This window comes from Sander lucioperca, chromosome 21, assembly GCF_008315115.2.
Source record: "Sander lucioperca isolate FBNREF2018 chromosome 21, SLUC_FBN_1.2, whole genome shotgun sequence".
NCBI lineage: Eukaryota > Metazoa > Chordata > Actinopteri > Perciformes > Percidae > Sander > Sander lucioperca.
The window spans coordinates 17271846-17296759 of record NC_050193.1 but is presented as its reverse complement, the minus strand read 5'-3'; the positions used below and the strand labels follow the sequence as shown (position 1 = coordinate 17296759).

Below are 24914 nucleotides of genomic sequence, written 5' to 3'. Positions count from 1 at the left end.
CGTGCACTTCACCTGGATTTCTGCAGTGTTTGCTAGATGAAATAATGTCACGTAGCATCCTGAAATTGGATACATTTACTCCCATTACTGCTCAACTTGTCAAGATGACATGCCAATACTACACCACATCACCAATCATGTGGTGGTGCATGCTTTAAGAGATTATTAAAACTCAGGACAAGACAATGATATTCCAACTGCCAACACTAAAACACCGTACCGATATGGCTGAAAACATCTGTAAACATTGTTTCAACGCAGGGCTGTTTTCTTAGTCCTTGGTTTGGCAAAACTGGAGCGTTGTCCCAAATCCATACTAGGGTTGGGCCGGTGTACAAATGTTCAGACTGGTTTGATATTAATCGGTAATTGGTAATTATCGGTATATCAAATTCTACCACTAGGCGTCGCACTTGACTCAGCAGCCGCTCCCGAGTGGAGCATAATGAGACTCCGAGAGGCCATGAATGAGAGTGTAGCGACTCCAGTCCTCTTGGTGGCGGTAATGCACCTTGAAACCGTCATTTTTTTTCCTGCTGTGTTTACATGTTGCCTCGTCTATGTTTTTCGGCTCAACGTCGTCTTCAAATCCAAAATATGTTGGCACAGTTTTAGTTTCCTTGGAGACCAACTCTGCCATGTCTCGTCACCCCAAAAAACACATCAACTTTCTAGTAGACAGACACAACATGCACATCTTCCCCGCTCCCACCCCTATTGAAATTTGATCTCCTTCATGTTGCCAGCCTCGGCAATAAATTGTGCCGGCCTGTCAGACACAGTGGCTCAGGTAGTCCGTTTATGAATATAATATAATATAATATGTTAATCATGTTTTCATATTGCTCTCTCTCTCCGTTTCTCTACAGAGCATGTGCAATAGAGCGAGGGGAGATTGAAGGTGGCGTTGTTCTATTGGACAGATAAAAATAAATTAATTTGAAATTGGAAAATTGGGTTTAGCACTGAGACGCCGCCGGCACAGGTTGCTAATGTAGGCTACTTTTTTATTTCCCAGAACATGTCATAATGAAATGCCAGTTCAGCTGGTTTGGATCAAATCAAACCAGTTTAAGCTTGTACACCGGACCGGAGCAGCGAAACCAGACATGGACCCATACTACATAGTAACTGTAAGCGTTGAGTATTTAGTGTGTCACACTGGGAAAGTGACAACATACATTTTGCTGTCTCACTTTGAAGTTTAATTGGCATTGACATTTCGTCGCAGTTTGATTGAAATCCTACAGTAGAATAATAGAATAAAATAAATAAATAAATGGTTTAACAACATAATACAAACAAAATACTGTAAGGATTAGTACAGTCCACAGTGTATAGTTAGTATGTAGTATGGAATCGGGGCACAGCATGGGATTCATTTTGATCACAATTATGCCCATTATTCCCAGCATGGGATGTCTTCTGGCTCCAGTGCATTCTGGTCTATAGACTATTGAATTCAGAATCTCGTCCTCTTTCATGGATTTCTCCATGTATGATCAAATTTCTTACCCCTTTCCTTGTCCTTTTGTTGTTTCTTTTAGTTTTGATATTTTTCTCCTTAGCATTTCTATGTAGCACTTTGAGATTTGCTTAAATATAAAGTGCGTTACAAATAAAAATGTATAATTATTATTATTAAATGCTAGTGCCAATTGGTAAAGACATTTTTGCTCTTCTTGTGAAGGGGACCAACACCAAATGCAATGTTTGTGGTTGTTATTTTAAATGGTTAAAAATCAATTCTGTTACCAACCTCCACTTAAGCGGAGTTGGAAATGTTTGAAGATGATGTCATGCTGTCCACATTTAAGGAGATACTCATGTGAACAAGAAGAATACTGCACTGAAATTCAAAAGGGACCAAGGCCATTTAGGCTTACTCGTTTGCGTACACACTCAAAGTGACAGAAAGCCTCTTCAGCCACTGAACAAGCTAAAACATGCAGTAGTGTGCATGTAGGTGTTCAACAACAACCTAGTTCAGCCTTGAATCTGTCAGAAACAGTCTCAAGGAGCTGTGAATCCGTCTATTGGCTAATCTCATCTGTGTGCAGGCCTGAGGAGGCAGGTGGGTACCTCAACCTTTTAGAGCCAGCCACATCCTGACTGAAACTGTGTCATGATACCCTTCATTAGGATTTTTTTTTTTTACCAGAAGCACACAAACAACCAAGCTCACATGTAGACATGGGCCGGTATGAGATTCTGACGGTATGATAACCTTCAGCAAAAAATATCACGGTTTCACGGTATTGCGGTATTATAGCTTTAAAATGTATTATTTTGAAATGTCTGGGTAAAAAAACTTTGTTTCCATTGAACACAATGTATTTTATTTTTAAACACACTGCACACTGGCAGGGAGAGGGATTTCTAAACTGCACTTCCTGTCCTGGAAGACTCAAAAAAACAGCTTATACCGCAGGAATGGTATGGCAACGTATGGAAACCTTTGGTGGTTTTGAAACACTAACTTTTTCAAACCGCGGCATCAGAATCCGTTTTATTGGCCAAGTCTTTACATACACAAGGAATTTGACTTCGGTAAGTGTTAACTCCCTACACATTCAACAAATAGACATGTAGTAGTAACATACTGTACAATAGAGACAACAATATGTACATATAGGCACATTTCAACATAATATACAAAATTACAAATAATAAGACATAATATCAAGACAAGTACACATGGAGTGGGATGTAAAAGGCATACAGTGAAACCGGTAACCGGCCCATGCCTACTCCCAGGCATCCATTGCCCATCACATCAGCTGATGTTTAATTTTGTTTCAACCAACAAAAGGCCTGAACACGGGCTCAAAAACAAGGGGTTTCCCTCCACCTCTGCTTTCCTGTGTGATTAATGCAGCCGCACACACAAACCTACCCCTACACACTATAATGAGATGCTGATAGCTACTGGCAACATCCTACATCTCTAAAGTGCCCTCAAAGCTCATCTTCCAGCACTTCATTAACTCAAAATAAGAGGGCTGTGTTGAGAGAAAATCTTTTCAAGTCTCTGAATAAAAGCTTCTGTCTCTCTCTCTCTCTCACACTCACACACACACACACACACACACACTTTCTTTCTGTTGTTGGCTGGTGTCCCCCCCAACCTCCAAAGGAAATGAACGCGCCAGGAAAACACAATCCGTAAAGGAAAGGAGGGAGTCAATCAGTGGACTTGAACGCGACCAAAAAGTTGGAAAGAGAAAGCAAAGAAATCGTAATGCTGTGTTTATGGTCATGTTACTGTTTGTGTTCTGCGCGAATATTAGGACAAATTGTTATTTGGATGCTTTGGCAACATTTTTATTAAAACTGTCATGCCAGTAAAGCCCTTTTGAATTGAAAGCAAGTGGCAACCTCGACAGCAACCCCATTTTCCAATTTGAGCACAAAACATTTAATTGTTTAAATTAAGCCTATTATAGCCTAAACCAAATTGTTTACTCAAGATACCTGTTTCCGAAAACTTGACAGTTAGCTTGTGATAAGAAATTAACTTTTACCTAACTGCTGCGGTAATTATCCGTGTGTATGGCGTTCACGCAGTAAAAACTGTTACTTAACGTTAGTTGTTTGTGAGACACTCACCTTGCTTCCTCCAACTTCACCGCTGAAGATGTTCTCGAACCGAAGAACACGCGTCCAGCAAGACAATACAACTTTGAGTGGGATTTTAGTTTAGAACGTTTTGTTTGTTTGTTCCTCCGCTCCGCAGAACACAACGCGACGGGCGTGAGGTTTGGGTTTAATATCCAGAGGCAGGAGTCAAGGCAGCGTAGGTCTCTTTCTCTCTCTCGCTCTCTCTGATCTGATGGGCGTGACTGATTCCACAGTAACGTCACCTGTGAATCCTTTACCGTAACTGACGCTACAGTGCGGCCTCAAAAACACGCAGTGTACCGTACACTTTAGAATAAAGCTACAACTCGCAAAGCTTCCATTACCGCAAATTTATATTGGATGTTGGATTGGTTTTGGAGGTGATGATTTGTATGGAAGCCCAGTTCTGCCAGAACAATTATGACAGCAATATGACAGAATGTAAACATAATATAATATGGACAGTTTCTAAACTGCAATACATTTTACAATTAACAATTTCATGATTCTAAATGAGCTTGCAATTTTTTATTTTTCATTCAAATTATAAAACCATTATTCATCCACACGCAGAACATTGAGACAATGTTTACCACTCTTTTATTTAACCATAAGCATTTTTCCATCCAAGCATTTAATCGAGGGACTGTCTATTCAATATTACTAGTCTAGTATTATTACCATTAGTATAACTATTAGTAGTAGTAGTAGTAGTAGTAGTAGTAGCAGCAGTAGTAATAGTAGTAGTAGTAGTAGTAGTAGGATCAATCATAAAAAAAAATATCTCTTGGCAAGTCAATTAAAAATCTTATTGTGCAGTAGACAATATTTTTTTTCATCCAGACGATTAGATTAGGAATACAAGAGGCACAAACTGGGGCTAAATTAAAATTATTATAATTATTTACAATAACTACAATAACCCACGTAGAAAAAAAAAGAGAATCAAGAATAAAAATAGGTTTGATAATCTTAGCACTAATATGTACCATACCGTGCAAACAATGTGCTGCACGTGTAGTACTCATCAAGTAGAAGATAATGCTATACATGCTGAAAAATAGGCCTTTTTCACAAAATACATGTTGACATACAGTAGGCCTACAGTAGGAAAAGCACAGGTGTAAATAAAAAGGCGTGATGGCTGAATTTCATTTAGCAGCTTTCGTTTCAGGGTCCTGGTACTGTTCATGTTGGTTCACTGTCACACTGTCATTCCTGACATCTCATCTTTTTCTTCTGGTTGAACTGGAAAATGACACGGTTCACATGAATCAACTTCTCACATTCAGCAGAGGGAAACATAACTGCATTTGTATTTAAGCGGAAAGAAATGGTAACTGGATAACTGTCCACTAATTTCTGTAAATGTGTTTTATGGTTACATAATGGACTCCATGGAATAGTGTGTGTAATGTGATGCTGATAAAACACATGGCCCCGCTCCAACACTGCAGCTGAAATAATGCAGCTGTGCAATGTGCATTAACTAGAATTCCTTTTTCAATCGGCCTCTTTTATCACCACCACGGACTGCTGATCCCTTTTGTACAACGCATGAGGGAAAAAAACAAAGAGAACATGAGGCGGGAGCAGGAGTGGGAGCGGGAACAAAGGGTGAGGCAAAGATATGACCGCTTCCCATTTGCCCTTTACATGTACAGAGGTTAGGCAACAACAACAAAAAAGACACCTCATGAAAAATGATTTTAAAGAGAACTGGCATTTTCATCATAGTAACACTGCCATTTAATTTGACAGCCAAAAAGCAGTATCCATCGGCTATAAACTGGTCTGGCCCTTAGCATTTTAATACGTATTACAAAGCAACATATGAGAGCTCCAAAGAGACAATACTTTCTGTGCCGAAACTGCCAAAAAGCTAAAGTAATGTCATAGGACAAGTGTGGCTTAAATTTAGAAAGTGAGGCCAAGCAAAATATTTCTTGTTTGTGCAGTTGTTTCTATTTTAACCCTCTGAGGACAAAAGACGCACCGGTGAGTCCAAGCGATGTTTGACAACAGTCCTACTCAAAAAGCGATATTACTACATTTTATTTTAGACATTTATTTACTATTTTATTCATATATTAGGCTACTTTTGTGAACCCAGACTTTTGTGAACTTATTTCAAGCACCAAAACAATTTCGTTTTTTTTTATTTTTTTATAAGAGATTTGAGAAATTTCAATAAGCAAACATCAACTTTTTAGCTTTAGGGCCAAATTATCTCTTTACACATTGCTCTGGAACAAATTTGGGCCTCACTGTACAGAAAGCAGAGTTTGTTCTGAACATTTTGATATGAAACACAAATGGGTATCTGGTTATATGCAAATACCTTAAAATGTGAATTTAAAAAGAAATGCAAAAATGCCCTTAGACCTCAGAGGGTTAACATGGCTGCCTGTAACACTGATAATTGGTAAGACAATCGTTTTTGCCATTGACTACAACAAACACATATAGGCTTAAGAGACAAATTAATTACTTTTATGTGAATATTTCATGCGCATGTACACATAGCAATTATAGTTTTTAGTGGACTGGTCCACCACTTTGCTCCAGGTTGAAATATCCAGACAACTAGCCTATTGAGTGAATTATCAATTTTGTACAGACATTCATTGCATTCCAGACAATGAATCATCCTGACTTTTCCTCTAGCGCCACCATGAGGTTCACATTTGTGGTTTTGATTGAAATGTCTCAACAACTATTGAATGGATTGCCATGAAATGTGTTACATCCCCCTCGTGATATTGTGTAATAAATTTGGTGAAGATGTTAAATTTGTCCTTGGTTTATGACCAAATACATGCAAAACTAAAGACATTCCCATCAGCCTCAGCTTGACTTTGTGTCAAGCGCTAATTAGCTAATGTTAGCATGCTCACACTAAACTAAGATGGTGAACATTGTAAACATTCCACCTGCTAAACATCAGCATGTTACCATTGTCATTATTTAGCATGCTGACGTTAGCATTTAGCTCAAAGTACTGCCGTGTCTAGTCTTGTTTCCTACAATACGGACGACAAAAACAGTTCCATCCATTCTTTAAAAGGGCTTTATTGACAGTAACCCCCCTTTGTCAATGTGGCCAAAATTGAAATCAACACAGTTGGACACTGGCAATGTATTCTTCTGACACAGGGCAAAATTTGTTAAGAAATCTATGCTCTGCTTCAATGGTGACTGTGCATTCATTAATGGTCTTGGATCCTCTGCAATACTGAGAACATTTTGATGACTATTGGACAGCAGAACAAAAATGGCTGCTGCAGCAGCGTACCGCAAATGATGATGATTCTCTTGGCCTTTTAAAACCTGATTAGTACAGGACAACGTAGATCCATTCTGAGGAAAATCTTTAATAGGTATTCTCGACGTGTTTGGAAATAAACACCACACTAATGTACTGGTAAGATCAGGGACTTTTCCTAAAGTAGGATTGGACATTTTCATTTTGTGGCTGTACATCTACCAAATCTACAAAAAAAAAAACATTCAGATTTACCGCTAAGTAGCGACCTTAATTGTATTTTTCTGTTTTAGATAATCAGTTTTAAAAGTGAATTTGCCTCTTCAGTGTATCCCTCAGCTTAACATTGGAAGTCGACTGCTTTCTGTGCAGTTTATGATAAGTTACATTACAAAAAGGTTTAACTGTTTTGAGCCCCATAAGGTGAAAATAGAAGTCATGAATGATCCTTCAGCCAAGGACACATTCCTCTTCTTGCCCCTGGCAAGAGCACCAGTTATGTAACAACAAACATGTACAGTGTGGAGGAAAAGACAAAGACAGGCAGTGGACAGGAACACAAACACACTGTTGAATGTTAACACAAAACCTGCTTCTTCTTTTTTTTTTTTATCCATTATTGAAACAATATTGTGCAGAAAAGCCTTCATGGTCCTGGACTGAGTACGGCCACGTTGTATGCACTGAATTTAAAAAAATGAAACTCGAAAATGTATTCTGTTCTCTACAGGTGCTGAGGTTTCGGCAGGATGCTAATGCTACTATTGCGCCTATGTTGCACCAGATGTTTAAGGAGGAAAGGACACAATGGAAGCCTTTTACAGTGTATTTACACAAGATCAGTTTACGCATCATGGGGAGTACTATACAGCCTGTGAAACTATATAGTCTTCTGTGACTCCGTGGGAGCTTTCCAAATTCTAAGAAAATAAGCCTGAATGTGTTATCAGGGTTATCTCTTGGAAGTTGGACACACTTTTTTAAGATAAAGCCCAGACACCTGACTGGAAGTCTGAAAGGGATTTACCAGTCAGACTGGTTTAACAAAAGATGCTATTACGTTGCATTATGGGAGGTGTAGGAGCTGAAGGTCAGGACAAACAGTTGAAACCATGGCTAATTGTGAATGAAAACAAGGCTCAGGACAATCACAATGACAATCATAACAATGTCAAATAGTCATACAGCAGGGGAAGTCACACTGACTCAGTCTTTACAATCAATCAAATAAAACAAATTTATTGCATACACAATGTCTGAAATTTACTTTAGTTACCTGCCCAGGGCTGGTGAACTCAGAAATGTTCACTTTTTAACAATGGATACACATTTTTCACAGTTACCCTTACTTTTTTTCAGTGCTATGTCCTGAATAAAATCTATTTGCTCACTGACTACATTGGATCAGGTGCAACATAGATGCAATACAATTAAGAAACTGCAATATTACTCACTGTCAAAGTTACCAGTCAACATGTTGGGTGAACTTTACTAATTTGTTTTCCACAGACAATTCAGACCAACATTTGGCACTTGCTGGGTGCTAATCTTGGACCCTGTGCACGCACACACACACACACACACACAGACAGACACACACACACACACACACACACACACACACACACACACACACACACACACACACACACACACACACACACACACACACACACACACACACACACAGTGTATGATGTGTGTGTTTAGGAGCATTACAATCCATTTCTTCATCTCTTCTACATGCCCGCATAAAAATCTAATCTAGGCCGCATTTTAAAATCTGGACAAACAAATGGACATTTCTCTACATTAGCAGCAATTTTACAGCCATGGAGCAGACAGTTAGGGCTGCAGCCATTTTTAAAAAATCTCTAAAATAAGGACCCGAGCCGCTCCCCCTTTACTCTTGTAAGAATTATACATGGGCAACATTTAGAAACAATGTAGAAAGGCTTCGGGGTTTGATCATATTTTTATGCAAGACTTTCAAACAGCCCTGCATAATATGTGAGGTGTCTGTACTCACTAACTTTGTGTTGCAAGTACTGAGTAACATACTCTGACATGTTCATATGTTGCTGTAGTTCAGTTTCCAGTACAATTGTTGCGCACAGCAAATCAGACAATATCATGATTTTCAAAAGGGTAAGAATCCTTTTTAAAAACTCCAGTTGCTTCTAAATATATCACCCGTCTAGATTGTGTCTCAAAGTTGCCTGCGTATAATTGGCTTTATTCTACACTACTAGCCTATTAACATAGCTAGATAGATTCACAGACCAATTCAATTTAACCTGTTCTTGAGTCTCTATTTTACAAAGTGGAATTAACTCTGGATTCATTCTATACTCAAAAAAAAGGGGAAACAGGATTGGTTATCTTTCAACTAGGACTACTGACAGCATAGAATAGACATACATATTGAGATAAATTTATATATTAGCTTAGTATATATAATATACAAACAATATACAGAGTCTCTGTGACAGTGGTGGACAGGATGAAAGGAGACGGACAAATAGGCAGGGTTGAACCTTTTGGTCTCTGTGGGGTTTCTTAGTGGGTGTTTGTGTGTGTGTGTGTGTGTGTGTGTGTGTGACACCCTTTTTACACCAAAACTACGACCTGTGTTTGCCGTCTGGGTGTCTGGGTGAAAATGTGAACCAGGTCCTTGGCTTTGCTCTGCTGCCAGGGTTGAAAATGGGTCTGACACTGCTCCGCTTTGGTATGACTGGGTGATCACAGGTTACTGTTGGAACTATGGGGTAGTGTAGTATATATACAGGATAGTATAGCAACAAAGTAATTAAAAGAAATCCCATGGTGTTACCAGAAAATAATCCAACAGTGCACTTTCGGTGACGTTGCAATGCAACAACCCTGTTTCCCTTCGGGGCGCAGGACTACAGCTGCAAACTCGGATCCTGTGTGAACAGTGACAGACGTGTGTCGTACGGGGATTCATTTTCTAGTGTGTGAACGGTCACAAAACGCAGGTTGAACCTGAGCCCTGTGTCAAACACAGGGTGTGGAAAGCCGTACGAGATCGAAGAATGTGAGTGTGCTTGTACATCTTGGTGTGTACAGGGGAAGACTGATGAGAAACGATTGCGCTCCTAAAGAAAACAAACAGACAGAAGAGAGACAAAGAGAAACATCAGACATCCATTAATAGAAAGTCATGTCAACAGTAGCGCTGGCTACCGAATTCAATACTTTTTAGGCGCCGATCGAACTGCCTGCTTAGTATGGAGTATCGGAAAAATGCCTTGTCATTCGATACCAAATTTCGATACCTAGCGTCAGTGAGCTAATATAGTACAGGCATTATGCAACATGACCCCACACAAATTGCAACAGAAACTGATCTAGTCTCATAAAAGTCTCCTCTATCACATATAAAAAGTCCTAAGAAATCCAAATGGTGGAAAGTATTGACAAATACTGTAATCGGTGATGCCAATTTCCCATTGCAGCCCATGTTAAAGGGAGACACTGCAGGTGAATAGGGAAAATATTTTAACTAACAGATATCACCATGAAACTGCCCCAGTTGATTACTTACATTAAAACAATCATTTTTTTGTATTACAAGTTTTCAGAACGTTTATGTTTAATTATGCAAATGAGGCATTGTCTAATTAAATATGTGCTAATTTGCATAAATAATGGTGTTTCAGTATTTTTCAACTTGGACCATATTTTCCCCATGCATTGGTGTCTAAGTGACTAATGTGAACCGAAATCTTTTGAATCTGTGGTCCAGTATCGAGTGAGATGCTGTTTTTGCCACTGACAGGAGTAATAAACATTTGTCAGATTGTCTTTTGCAATTTGTGGGCGATTCACCCCTTTTTTCTCACAAAATGCTTGTGCTAATAAGCACGCAGCATGCTTCTACCAAGATCTAATAATGCTGGTGATTGGCTGTCTGACGTTACACCTCGTAGAGGCACGCAGGAAAAACTCTACGTTATGCACAGAGACGGGGCTCACGTAGTAGGGGCTGAAAAATGAATAAAAAGATTTGTGCCGTAATGTGTAACGTTGTAATTTCTTTTTGGTAAAATGGATTTTTATAAAATTGGTATCAGCAACTATAATCAAACATTTTTGAACGATACCCAGCACTAGCCATTAGCTACAACTGTATGCTCCTGTCACCACAGCTCCCACCCACCATGTTGTGGGTCACATTGTTCTGCTGTACTGTATGCCGGTCTTGGAGGCGATGTTGGACCAGGGCAGCAGAGAGCGTAGCAGGGACTGGGCCTGCCGGTACAGCCTCTGAGGGAGGGAGCACGGGCTCAGGCTGGCCAGGGTCGAACCGATGTGCTGGATATAGTCAGTGGGACAGGAAGTTAAGGAAAATATGAAAGATACAACATGTATGTTTGGTTTATCTACTTGAGGTGATTGCCTGAAACATAGTCTCGCATTGGCAGACCATTCTCCACAGCGCTGCGGAGGAGGGTCTGGCTAGTCCACACAGCATTCCGGGATGGGAGAAAAACATGCTCTGCTTTATTGGCATTTCTTTAAACCAATCACAATTGTCTTGGGCGACAGTGCCTCTGCAAAATAGGCTCGGGAAGGAATTGTTTTGGTGGAACATGTGTACGTTCAAAAGTTGTTTTAGTCGTGGAACAGAAAACTCAGATTGGACAGATAGTCTAGCTAGCTGTCTGGATTTACCCTGCAGAGATCTGAGGAGCAGTTAACCATAGTCCTCATAAATCAGCCAGAGTTTAAAATTCAAACACAAAGAAAGCAGAAGGAAACGGACATCCGGCCCAAATGAAAGACATCCAGCAGCAACCGAATTTCCAGGAGCAACAGAGCAATCCGGGAAGTGGAATGTCGTTAAAAAAAAGATCTGTGCATGTCATCTCCTCCACTAAAGATGCTGCATATCTACTCATTGGAGCAAGTAAAGCGTTGGTGTAATGCTGGGTTTCCAAGGGCAGCTTTTTTTTCAACTGCAACTCTTCTGCATTGGCCACACGCAGCGGATTTGTAGCGGAATTGTGTCACCACAGCATGATGCCGACGGTGTACACGTTTTGCTAACAATTTTTTGTTGGTGTTGATACGTTTCTGTCAGTTTCTATCTGGCCTATCACAAACTATTTGGCAGGTTTTCTACCCTAGTCACACACTTTGCCGCTTAAAAAGTTGTGTTTAGTTTAGTTTCAATAACGTCATGTATTGCTAGCAACCAGCAAGTTGTCATTGCTACAATGCTAACGTTACTACAATGCTACTACTAAAACAAATATGTGTATAAAAGCTCAACAGGAAAACCAACTGCCTGGGCAACCCTCTGACAAGCTAGCTGTTAACATCCCTGTAGTCATACAGAGACATATCATAAAGTTGGCTATAAGAAAATCACGTTCTTTTAATTTGCACGACATTTTAAATATAGCATATGTGTATACGTGGGAGAATATATCGGAGGCAGGATAGCGAGTCTGCCCTCTCACTGGCTACCGCTCTGCAAAAGTTAACACAGTGTCAACTTCAGGAGAGCGGTGAACATCCGGGCACATTCGCCGCCGTCAGCAGAGTTCGCTCATAGCGCTGTTCTTATGGGGAACGAATTGAATCCCTCCGCTCAGCTGCCTTTAAAACCCCAACGTAAAGCGAGATTTATGCTTCTGTGGAGGCTCCACGCAGAGCTTTCACCGTAGCCTACATAAGTGGCCTGAAGTCTATACTTGTGCGTCGGTGTGTGCGTCGATCTCTTTAGGAGAATAGCAGGGCCGACGTGTGTGCACGTGGGGAGTGTGTGGTAGAGCGAGTGAGAGAGTAACGGTGATTAGCTTCGGAGTGAGTACCGACTAGCGGCATAGTGAGAGAAACAAAGTGTCTCCTCTGTGCTTTCTGACCACGGTGGGAAATCTGTAGCAGGAAAGGTTAACCCTCTCCTTGATTTCATGTTGTTTATGGAGAAGGAGAACCTGGAAATGAGTAGAGGGAAATGCAACGCTACTAAGCCACGGCTGAGCGGACCAATCACAGTTGTTGCGGTCTGCCTTGCCACATGGTCTGTATCTACTCATACCTACGTACGTACCCATGGCGTCGATTTAACACAGAAGCATAAATTGGCCTTAAGAGTGAAATATAAAAACAATCCGTCCACTAAGTAACAGTGAGCAAGTGTTTTCCTGCTTTTTTACAAAAGGATATAATATTGTCCAGGGCGGATGACCCCCATTGATGTAGAGCACATATGTGAATCCATCTTTGAGGACGCCTCGTATGGAGTAGTAGTAGGGCAGGTAGTGGTGCTGACTGAAGTCCCTGTTCTCGTAGAAGTGGATGGCAGTGTTGTTGGTGGTGAGGACGTGTAGGTAGATGGCCTTACAATGGTCCTGGGCTGTCGTTGAGATGTGCTCCTTCAAACTGTCCAGCAGTAAGGAGCCTGAACGGTCCAAAGGGAGAGACAGCTCCATCAAAATGAATGAAATATACAGTATATTTGCCATTTACAGGTCATTACTAAAAGCAGGTGTTATTTTAAAAGCAGTTTTAAGTGGTCCACAGTCAGTGGTGATTAATTACATAATAACCTTTCAGAATATTGTAATTCAAGTGGTCAGAGAGAAAACTAGATCACATGGCATTTCAGAGGGAGAGTGTGTTCATATTGGCTTTTCTACAGAGAGGGAGAGCTGATTTCTTTTCTCAGCACTTTTTTTAAACGTCACCGCCGGTGTTTTTTTTCTGCAGCTGAGAGCATCTTTTTGAAGTAAAAAAAAAAAGTTCAACCTTTCTGAAAAAAGCGCCCTACGTAGCGAGACCTGTCGTTTCCATACCAAAAAGAAAACATGGAGAAGGTGCCGATAGATAAGACTTGTGTCGGCGCACAGCCAGTTATATGACATGAACGGGTGCTCCCTGTTCAGGGAGCTCGCTTTGTTTTATCTTATGTTAGTAGCATCGCTTTCTCTCTCTGTTTATTCTCTAGATCGCACGACTGCTTTTTTTTTTTTTTTCTCTAACGTTAGCAACGCTCCACGTAGCACTCTTGGATACTGTAACAGTAGCTGTTGTTAGAGCAACAAAAGATGCTCTTGGCTGCTTTTTTTTAACAACAAAAGCGCCCTAGTCAACTTTTTCTTGTCAAAAAAAGAAGCCAAGTGTAATCATGGCCTAACATTTCAGTCAATTTCACTCACCTCATCCTTTATCATTTTGACATTTGTGTACAACTTGAGCCCTGTTCTTAGTTTACATTAGCCGCTTTCTGACCAAGTAGTTACAGGAATGTAGTTATAGGAAAAGTCCACTTCTAAACATATTTACTAACTACTCTCCCCCAAAACCGTTTTTTCCGACTGCATTCGCACTGGCCAAGTGGCCATAGGGACTATAGGAGGGGTAAGGGAGTGATGCAAGCACGGCAACAGTCTTTATAGCGTTAAAATCAGAAAACAAATACACCATAAAAAGTATGAACTAAATACAAAATCTAATGTATATAGCATATTTGTCATAATTTAAACAAGTCTCCTGAAGAGAAACGAGTATCTCTCTCCCTTGCCTCTGCCTGCTGCGCTGTGGACGTGTGTTTGTGACTGTGTGTGTGTGTGTGTGTGTGTGTGTGTGTGTGTGACGGCCGGGGAGCCGCAGGACACGCTTGTGGAGTTTAACTCCGAAAAGACAGTTAACCACAGGTTCCCGTTAATCTTATGATGGACATGTGTTGTGATATTTAAACAAACAAACCGTCAACGGCGAAATAAAAGCCTCTTATTTACGAGAGCGGTCTGAGAGACCTCCAGCTTACAGTGGGTGTCTGAGCAAGACTGGCCGAGCGACGAGCGAGCGGCTGGGGCAGGTGCCTGCTGGCTGTCGCCTCACTTCATGGAGCATCTCAACTCCATGTTTTTTGTCAATTCGGCATCAATTTTCGCAAGCCTATATTCGAAGTCTAAACAGTTAATTTCTCGCCTAAAACGTGGTCAGAAGTGAAATTAGTGATGAATAAGATGACGAAAACTGTTAAAATTGTCCCGTTGTTGGTCTGTCTGTACCGGAAAACCGACCCTCGTTGACCTAGGTTCCTATGCTGAAAAGAGAAAAGACCCTGCCCTGAAGTAGGAGCTGAAAGAGTTACAGGAACTGCGGCCAGAGGGACTTAAAAATCCCCAAATTGGTCCAGCCAGAACACGAGAAAGTAAGGGTTCTAGGAATTTTATGTTCTAGGAACTGCAAAAATCCCTCCGGTCGGAAAGCGGCTATTGTGGCAAACCATTTGGCTCCATTAAAAGTATGCCAAATCAGCTATTAGCAGTTCCTGTTTCACAATGTACCACTGTGGCTGTACACACTACTATGACTGGATTACTTTGATACTGAAGAAAACTTTAAAAGATGAAGTTGTAAGAAGTTTTTCTATGATTTCTGAGCGGATTAATTGACATTGATCACTTTATGGATAAAGTTATCCTCAGAAAGTGTACGTCTGCGTGTTCACATTTGAGTGAGTTATGACTCAGAGAATGAGTATGATTCGTGACGCAAATTGCGCCAATCGAGTGCTAAGGGCTTAGCAGTATCATAATTGCCTCCATGAGCTGTGCGTCACAGCTTCTGCTGCAGCTGCTGTCTTTAGGAGTAACAATTGTTTTTTCTATTTTGTTGCTGTCTTGCACTATCGTCCAACATGCACGTTTGTGTGGGTGACTGAGTGGGAGAGCTAGGAGGTACCTATGCCATGTTTCCTGAAGTCTTTGACCACTCCCAGGCTGAGGATGTAGGCTACCTGTGTGTCCACGGGGAAACTGGAGGCCAGGATGTCTCCATCCTAACACACAAACACACACACACACACACACACAGACACACGCACACACGGCAGGCGCACACACGCACACACACACACACGCGCGCACACGCACGCAGACAGACACACACAAATGCAGATTAAGACCCAGCACTCTGTATGAACATTACATTATTCTACTACTTTACCATACACAACAGATTTATGGAATAAAACACTACATTTGATTCAGTATTAAATTATATAATATCACTTAAAAGGTCATTTGGTGTCACTCTGATCATGCTCTGTGTGCTCATTGCTCCCTTCATCTTGCCTAGGCAAATGACCCACTGGGAAGGCAGATTCAAAAATGCAAATACTAAATTCAGTGAACAGCTTATACAAACTATGGCCTAAAGTGAGATGAGCATATTTCCGATACCAGCCCAATGGAACACATTCAATTCCAGTATTTCATTACACAGGAATAGTAGTCCCAATTCATTTAAGGGGAGGGAAAATCTGCGATAAAATGAAAGACCTGAAATGAAAAACCTTCTTTCTTTAATGTTCATCTTTGTTTATACTCCTTTCTCATCACCCTGTATCCCCTTATTTCTTGTTCTTGTGTAATGACCGAGTCTAACTCAGTCAGGGGCATCTTGTTCATCTAATTAGATGACTAAAAACAGATTCTACCATGTTTACATGTGTTCCACTTTTGACATTTCCAAATGGCAGCTGCCTGGGAGTGGATAAACTGGACTAACAACACACTCACAGGGACACCACCTCTACAGAGCACAGCTTCAGAGCCTTGTGTTTTGTATGAGCGACTGTATACAGGGCTGAACATCGCACCTCTTTGTGTACTTTGGTCCGGCCTTTGATCTCGGCCACAATCATTCCCACGATGCCTCCTCTGAAGGTGGCGGCGAGGGAGAAAAACTTCTTGTTGGAGGTGATGTCCTGATACCATGACTCTGGGTACCTGCAGTCGAAGGGCAGAGGCGTTAGCATTCATGCATGGGCATGTATTTGAATCTGTCACCCAGTCCTTAAAAGAGTTAGAAAAATAACTAGGGCTGGGACCATACGCTTTTGTCCCGATTTGATTCTTTCACGATACATGGGTGCCGATTCGATTTGTATTGCGATTTTCATTTATTGCAATTCTAGAAGTATTGCGATTTGATACTATTGAGTATTGCGATTTTTTTCTCTGACCAGTCAGTCTGACATTTATTTCATTTGTAAAGAAGAACATAACATGTATTTTCTGCTTTCGCTCTGTTTTACTGGAAGCGGATATGATGTAGCCGCCATCAGCGGTACCGTATAAACAGAACATATTTAGGTGAATCATTTGGAAAAAAATATAAATAAAAGGAAAAGAAGGGAAAAGAATCGATTTAAAAAAATTGTCGCAAAAAAAAAAATCACGATATACTGTATACGATTTTCGATTTTCTTTCCCCCCACCCCTAAGGATAACGGGATTCCTAACTTGGGCTGTAACGGTCCATCACGGTACAGGGTGCACGCAGCCACATGAAGATTACACTGTATGTAGACTGAATCATGTAATGCAGAACCAAAGTTCACAAGCGCGGGCTCCGCCCGGAAACTTTTAGCTGTAGAGTGTTAGTTTAAAATGTTACTTGAGTTTTTACTCAAGTAACATTTTAAACTAACTGGTGTATGTAAGTATCATCAGGAAAATGTACTCAAAGTATTAAAAGTAAAAGTATTCAATACAGAAAAATCCTCACGTTTTAGAAACTGGAAACGACCCAAACCGCTCTGTTAATCAACTTAGTGTTTAATAGGTTAATCATTTCATCTGACTCTAGGCCTGTATATTGTTGGGTAGTTTAATTTATAATAAAACATCGTAGTTTTTAAACTACATGTGTTTTGTGTGCACAAGTCTTAATTTGTAAAGTAACTAGTAACTAAAGCTGTCAGATGAATGTAGTGGAGTAATAAGTACAATATTTCTCTCTGAAATGTAGTGGAGTAGAAGTAGAAAATGGCATGAAAAGAAAAGACTCAAGTAAAGTACAAGTACCTCAAATTTGTACTTAAAGGGTAATTAGGGTAACCGTTTTTTCCAACCTGGACCCTATTTCCCTATGATTTTGTGTCTAAGTGACTGATGGGAACAACAATCTTTGAAATTGGTCCAGTATTAACAAGATGGCTGCAGTTGGCAGTGGCGAAACAAGCTACAATGTAGGTTAATAGGGCAATAGTACGGCTTCACAAAAGTGCTTGTTTTGCCGCTGACAGACTCAGATTAATATTCTAAGTGTCCAGGTTGAAAAAAAAACGGCAGTTACCCTTTAAGTACCGTACTTAAGTAAATGTAACTTAATCACATTCAGTGTACCAATGGTGGAATGTAACTCTTACTCGATTGGGAACCAATCACCACAGAGCAGCTTGACATTGTCTATGTCATCGTGGCAGAGGAAGCGGAGCTGGACTTCACTGAGAGCTGTGGGAGGCACCACGTCACTCATTCACACCTGCAGGGACCAACAGAGAGCACACACAGGCTGTCCTTAGCAACACGCCAGGCTGACCTTAGCAACAGTAACACATCATGTGGAGCCAAACTTAGAGCTGGAACAATTCCAAACTAAAAAACTGTAAAATTGCAATTGTCTCAAAAACAATTGCGATTAACAATATAATTGTCTCCAGGGGTTTTCCCTGCCATTTTAAGTCTAAGGTGAAGCACCCAAGCCGTTTTTGGAAGCTCCTAAGTTGACTGAATGTGAAATGCGCCAAAGCAAGCGCCAAAAACGGCGAAACAAAGTGCCCAAAACAGTGAAAACTAAAACACTTTTCTCAGATCCAATGATTGTAGTTGGACTTATTTAGCAAGTTTTGTCTTTAAGTTTTTTGAGTGTTATTATATTATCTGCTCTGGCTTTTCCAACGTCTTGGAAACAGATATGGTAATAATAATGGCCCTAAATGATGTCAAATTGCATATTTATTTAACTGAAAAACATAATTATTTTTTTTAGGAAAGACCCCTTATCTTCCGTCAAATATGCGCACCTAAGTCTTCGTCAAACCTAGGGAAAACACTGGTCTCTTTCAGTCCAATTTTAAAATATTTATTTAGGATAGGCTACATCTTTTGGTTATATCACTGTTATGTGACCAAGATAATGTAATAACACAAATACACAGCCTATGAAGTAAACTGTATCCCCCCCCTTGTCATTTTTGTTGCTATGAACGTGTATAGGGCCAAGTGCCCACAACTAACAACTGAAATAATAGTAACAATATATAGTCTGACCAATAATCACTTATATAATTGCAATTTGGCATATCTAAACAAAATCAACAATTACCAGTCATAGGCCTTAAGACCTTTACTAATGTTAGCAATTCATTTAAAAAAAATCTGCAATTATTAAAAAAAAAAAAGTGTAATGATTGTTACAGGCCTATAGCGAAACTTAAATTTAAAAAAAGTGCAACTTCCTACACAACGTCCTATCTTCAGTAAAGAGTGGCCGTTGACACCCAAAAGAATGAAATAAACATCAAAATGGGGTTGACGAGTTTGGATATGAACATAACTACGATAGCCTCTTGTATCCGTTACTGTGTGGGGGATGGAGGAGGACACAACGCTGTGTTTATGTGTATACATGTATACATGTTCATGACTCACATTCAAGCATATATTACTCTTTAAAAAAAAAAAAAAAAAAAAAAAAAAAAACTTGTAAGAGCTTTCAGAACATGAAATTGAATTTAACCTAATTTAAAAAGCTAAATAAATGACCCAACCAGGCAGACAGTCAGTGTTTTGCTTTAGTTTGTAGAAGACTTAGGTGTGCGTATTAGGCGGGGGGTTTAGGCGTCCTTCCTCAAGAAAATGCTATGTTTTTCGGTAAAATAAATAAATAAATGTTATTTCCCCATATACTTTGTGTCTCTTTGTGGAATTTTGTCTCTTTGTGGGGTTTTAGCGTCTTTTTGAAGTCGTGCTGTGTCTCTTTTTGGTCATTTGGCGTCCCTTTGTGGTAGTTTTGCATCTCTTTTCCACATCATTTTGATTATTATAACCATATCAGTGTCTGAAATGTTGGAAAAGCTAGGGCAGATCATAAATGAATAACACTCAAAAAGCTTAAAGACAAAACGTTCTTCAGAAGTCCAACTACAATCATTCGATCTGAGAAAAGTCTTTTAGTTACATTCATTTGGCTTAGATGCGGCCTAGTCTCGCATTGCCAGACCTTCCTCCACAGAGCTGCGGAGGAGGGTCTGGCAGAGATCTGAGGAGCAGTTAACCATAGTCCTCATAAATCCACTGGAGTTTAAAATGCCAACACAAACAAAGCCCAAGGCAACGCATATCAGGCCCAAATGAAAGGAATCCGGCGGAATTTCCATCGGCAACGAAGCAATCCTAGAAGTGGAACGTCGTGGATATCTAGGTGGGCCCAAAACAGCTTGGCTGCTGCACCTAAACCTTATAACAGCAGGGAAAACCCTGCCAGTGATATATTGCATTTTAACATAGGCTAATATCCCAAAAGTTAGAAAAAGTCTTCTATGACGGTACACTGAATATGTTTCAGAGTTTTCCCTACCATTATATAATGCTTAGACGCAACACCCGAGCCGTTTTGGGCACCAGCACCTAAGCAGAATAAATGTAAAATCAACGTGAGCATTAAAACTAACTAAACTAATGAGTAGACTTTTCTCAGATCTAGTGATTGTACTTGGTCCTGAGTGGACTTCTTTAGCAAGTTTTGTCTAAGATTTATGAGTGTTATTTATGTATCATCTGCTCTAGCTTTTCCAACATTTTAGACACACAGATGGTAATAATAATGGTTAAACTTGATGTGAAATTGCATGTATTCTTATTGAAATATGTAATATTTCTTTGAGAAAGAACCCTTAAACCCTCCGCCCAAAATACATGCACCTTTAAGTCTTCCACAAACCCTGTTTGGGTCTTGTACTGCTGGTCACACAAAACAACATTACATGTCATTTAGCTGACGCTGTTATCCTTAACTTACAATTGTATATGTCAGAGGTTGCACGCCTCTGGAGCAACTAGGGGTTAAGTGTCTTGCTCAGGGACACATTGGTTGATGTATCACAGTGGGAATCGAACCCGGGTCTCCCACATCAAAGGCATGTGTCATAAATTCCTTAATATTATATTCGTAACATTCATTATATGTCCTAACATTGCCGAACGCAAGAAGAATGGAACAGCTTTTACATTGCCTTTAGGTAAGGTAGTCACTAAGGACATCCACAGATGCAGTTTATCCTAAGGATTCACTGTGCCACATTTATGATTTATAAAATCATGCCAACAATTATTAGGCTATTTTAATAGCTTAGTAGTCTATGCAAAAAAAGGTATATATAAAAGGCTTAAGGCCACCCTACACGTTATTGTAGGACCAGTTTAATAACTGCAAATTCATTTTCAACAATATACTGTAGGTAGTAGGGGGTCCGTGCTCGGTCTCTCTTTCAGTTAAGGGATCCTTGGCTTAAAAAACGTGGGAGACCCCGGGTTTAGAATAACATTACCCTGTTAATCACTGCATGGTAACATTGAAATAAGACATCAACACAGACTGTTCTTTCGGTGAACACCAACCAGAAACTGGTTTGCACCTCTTTTGGCGTTGTTCACCATTAGAAAATTATGGCAAAACTAATTAAGGCATAGTTACAAAGATTTTGCATTATTGTGGCATTGTGATTTTAAGTCAAATAAAACAAAAATAAATACTTTATAATACATGTATTAATTCTGATGGCAAAATGTACTGCTGATGTAAAATGTAAATTACAAAAAAAGTTGTACTTTTCCTCCGTGAGTTTGAACATGATTTAATTTCTAACTCCAATAACAAAACGGCTTTGAAAACTTTCAACATATGGACCTCTCTAAATATCCTTACATAATATAGGCTACCCCTAGCAATGTTATATATTCATGTCTGTCTTTTATATACTTGCATAGTGTTCTGTATACTTTGTATGATTCCCTGTATACTATATTATTTTTCTTGCTATAAAGAGAAAAAAAACAATCCATATCAACACGCTTCATTGTGTTTTTTTGCTGACTACATTAATTTTTACCCGTTTACACGAAAACAACAAAAGTCATTCAATTATCGTTACCAATCTTGTTGACGTCAACAGAAATGTCTGCTTGTATACCTAGCTAGCTAGTGGTTGTTGACCCCGTGGCTGCCACTGCTTATATATTATGTTATCTTATGTCAACAACACATTCAAGCGTACTATCAAAATGATAAAATAATACTCGCAGAGTCACAATACAATAGGCCTGGTAAAGTAGGCTCTATTAAGTAAAACAACTCCCTGCTCATTAGCAACCACGCTATTGAGGCTAACCATAGTTACCGCAAGCTAACGCTCTGTTGCTAAGCTAACGTACCTTGTTGTAACACTCGGACCCGGAGAAAGTCGAGGAGAATTATATTCCCTGAGTGTCTGTCGATACAGTCACTACTCCGGACACATCATGGTAAGACACCAGTGTATTCTCGACTCTCAAGGCCGTTTTATTACTGTGTCAATGCTACACAGGCTGCTAAGCTAGCCAGATGTCTCCCAGTTTAGCTAGCTAGCTAGATAACAGCTGGATGTTTTCTTCCTGTTTGTGGCTGCTACGCGGATGACGTCAATCTTAAGCGTTTTCTTCTTTTGGTGATTATCCGGTTGGTATCAAACATATTGGTGCTTTATCGCCACCTACTGGGCTGAAGTGTGGACTACTAGGAAATTTTAGAACCTACCAAAGCCGGTCTTATTAGAAATTCTTTGAATCTACTCACTCACATGTCCTATTATATATTAGCTAGCCTATTGTTGTGCTGCCACTCACTGGTTTTATTCATAATATAATATATATAATAATTTCTAATGTGTCAATAATGCCACAACCATCACATCTGCTGTTTACCTTCCAGGTTAAAGTCTTTCTAAAGTTTTGACGCTGCAGTGGGTAAAATACCCCAGACTTTGAAGTAGAGTCAGTGTTCTCTCAGACTTGGAATTACAATATGCTGAAAGATTTTTAGGGATGTTTTTTGCCCAACAACGCCAAAAATAAAGTGTGCTAACTTTTTAACCAAATCTTCACTTTTTGCTTGTGAATTACCGGTAAATTTCCAGGATCCATTAAAAAGCATTTAAATCCACATTTTAAATCTTGTTTCTCACTGTTCCTGCTTTTGACAAAAAAAAAAAAAAATCTCAAGGATCGTCTCCAGACATGATTAGACATGTTACTCAATACTCAAATACTTCACACAAAAAATGTAACCTTGTTCAAAATGTTTAAAATGACATATACTCCTTCTCCATCATTGACAATTTACAGATATACAAATATTGGTGCATTTCAAAACTTTACCTGGACACAGGATGTCTCCTATGTTACTAAAAAGTCCATTTTCAGTGTGAATGCACTCGCCCAGATGTCACTCTTAACAACAAGCTCTGGAGAAAAGCTAGTATGTGGACTTTGAGTTGGAAGTTTGTTTTTCTTTTGTCAAATTACTGTTTCCTAGGTAAAAATGAACTTTCATGCTCAATATTTTAAATTTTGCATTTTTTGTGTGCGCCTGTATCATATACAGCAAAGCAGTGGTTCCCAACTCGAGACCCTTCCAAGCGGTCCCAAGATAACATGTAGATCTAGATAAGCATTTTTTTGCTCACAAAAGTATTCAAATCCACCTTTTTGTTGTTGTCACTGCTCCTTGTTGACTGACCACATGCCCTGGAAAATGTTTTCTGATCCTCCTGCACCATGGCGTGCACACACCTGCAGTGGGTTTGAAGAAGGCTCAGTAATTATATTTGCATGCAAAAGAAAAACAGAAAGGAAAAAAAAAACCAAAGATGCAAATCAGCAGTACTTTAGCACTTTCTTTTTTTTTTAGCTGTGCAACAATTTGGTTGTATTCTTACTACCTCTATCCAAAGCAGCTGAGTCTGTCCTTTATATATTCAAAATTAATGTGTTAAAAATAAAATACGTTCCCATTTTCTAAATAAATTTCCATTATTTCTTCGTAACCAATCCATCATTAAAACACTGAAACACGGGGCGCCTGGTGGCGCCCCATGTACAGAGGCTCGGTCCTTGCAGCAGCGGCCGCGGGTTCAAATCCGACCTGCTGCCCTTTGCTGCATGTCGTTCCCCCTCTCTCTCCCCTTCCATGTCTAAGTTGTCCTATCAAATAAAGGCCTAAAATGCCAAAAAATAATCTTAAAAAACCCCCCACTGAAACCCTTACTCGACTGAAAGAAATACTCATCTCTGCCCATTTAAAAAAAATAAAAAAGTTTTGGAAACACTGCAAACTTTAATAATTAACACAAACATTGCTGAATGCCAGTACTACTATATTTACTGTCATAATTATCTTCAACTAAAATGTAATAATAAAATGTCACATTTTGTGACAAAAAAAATATTCTGCAACTATGATTGTTAAATGATCTTGATATTCATGAATATTATAATTAAAATGCATCTCCCTCTGAAAAACACATTATTATTAATAACGTAAGTGTAAAATAATTTATTCCAATAATAGCACACACATTTTACATGGGGTAATATTTGCAGCCTGAGATACTTCTGTCCTTCAAAAAAATACAAGTGAATGTCTTAAGACTACACATTTGTTTTATTTTATTATCAAGCTTTAGTTTTGTTCACTTTGATGTTTTCCTAAAATATATTACATTTTGTCATGAAAACGTGCATGGCTCAGTAGGAAAGTTTCCATCGCACATTGGCTTGAGTCAACTGTCTTTATCACATATTCACGCCATCTGTTGCCTTCTCACTGCTCCTGCCAACTCTGCAGGTAAACACACAGCCTCTGCTGATTCTCTGCACAATCTAGTTCAAGAGGCGAGTGTGCTTTGGTCAGTCCAAATAACAAATAATACAAAGAACACCCAAAATAAAATGCAACTGATGATGTTAGTTAGCAAGTAAAGTTTATCCATGTTGCACCTCTCACAGATAGAAAATCACAAAGTGCCTAACTTTTTTAGTCAATTTATTGAACATGTTAACCCTTGTATTGTCTTCTGACCCGGTCTGGTTTGCCTGTTTATAAAGCATAGAAAAGATTCAAGATTTTTATTTGCCATTTGTGCATACACCAAACAGTCCAG

At 39.6% G+C, this 24914-nt stretch overlaps 2 protein-coding genes across 4 annotated transcripts in view; both read right to left on the bottom strand.

Annotated features, from left to right (window-relative positions):
- The window catches only part of carhsp1 (calcium regulated heat stable protein 1), a 29767-nt gene extending 25949 nt beyond the window's left edge, over positions 1–3818 (bottom strand). The window contains exons 1-2 of one of the 2 annotated variants that reach the window (XM_031318761.2): positions 3610–3818; positions 2752–2861 (exon numbers count right to left, since the gene is read on the bottom strand). The gene's annotated coding sequence lies outside the window, so the exon portion shown is untranslated. The remainder of the gene's footprint in view (positions 1–2751; positions 2862–3609) is intronic. The other variant, XM_031318760.2, reaches the window with a different exon arrangement.
- Positions 3819–8753: 4935 nt separating this feature from the next.
- Positions 8754–22424, bottom strand: nat15 (N-acetyltransferase 15 (GCN5-related, putative)). Of its 2 annotated transcripts, XR_004896201.1 has the most exons (8): positions 22150–22424; positions 18084–18199; positions 16530–16659; positions 15611–15707; positions 13085–13319; positions 11070–11237; positions 9924–10005; positions 8754–9870 (listed from the first exon to the last, which is right to left on the bottom strand). XR_004896201.1 is itself a non-coding variant. In XM_031318786.2 (7 exons), the coding sequence occupies exons 2-6, from the start codon at positions 18191–18193 to the stop codon at positions 11081–11083; spliced, it is 729 nt and encodes a 242-aa protein (XP_031174646.1). In that variant the 5' UTR covers positions 18194–18199; positions 22150–22424; the 3' UTR covers positions 8754–10005; positions 11070–11080. The 2 variants fall into 2 exon arrangements, 1 of the variants encoding a protein (XP_031174646.1); XM_031318786.2 differs by having other exon boundaries at positions 8754–10005.
- Between the last annotated feature and the right edge of the window lie 2490 nt (positions 22425–24914).

What these genes read in the sequence shown, in the direction of transcription:
- nat15 (XM_031318786.2), bottom strand. Translation starts at nt 18,193, where the DNA reads ATGAGTGACGTGGTGCCTCCCACAGCTCTCAGTGAAGTCCAGCTCCGC. An exon ending in GGTGATTGGTTCCCAATCGA is followed by an intron (nt 16,660 to 18,083) that starts GTAAGAGTTACA and finishes CTTCGACTGCAG; the next exon opens with GTACCCAGAGTCATGGTATC. An exon ending in CATCCGCCCTGGACAATATT is followed by an intron (nt 11,238 to 13,084) that starts ATATCCTTTTGT and finishes TTCCTGTCCCAC; the next exon opens with TGACTATATCCAGCACATCG.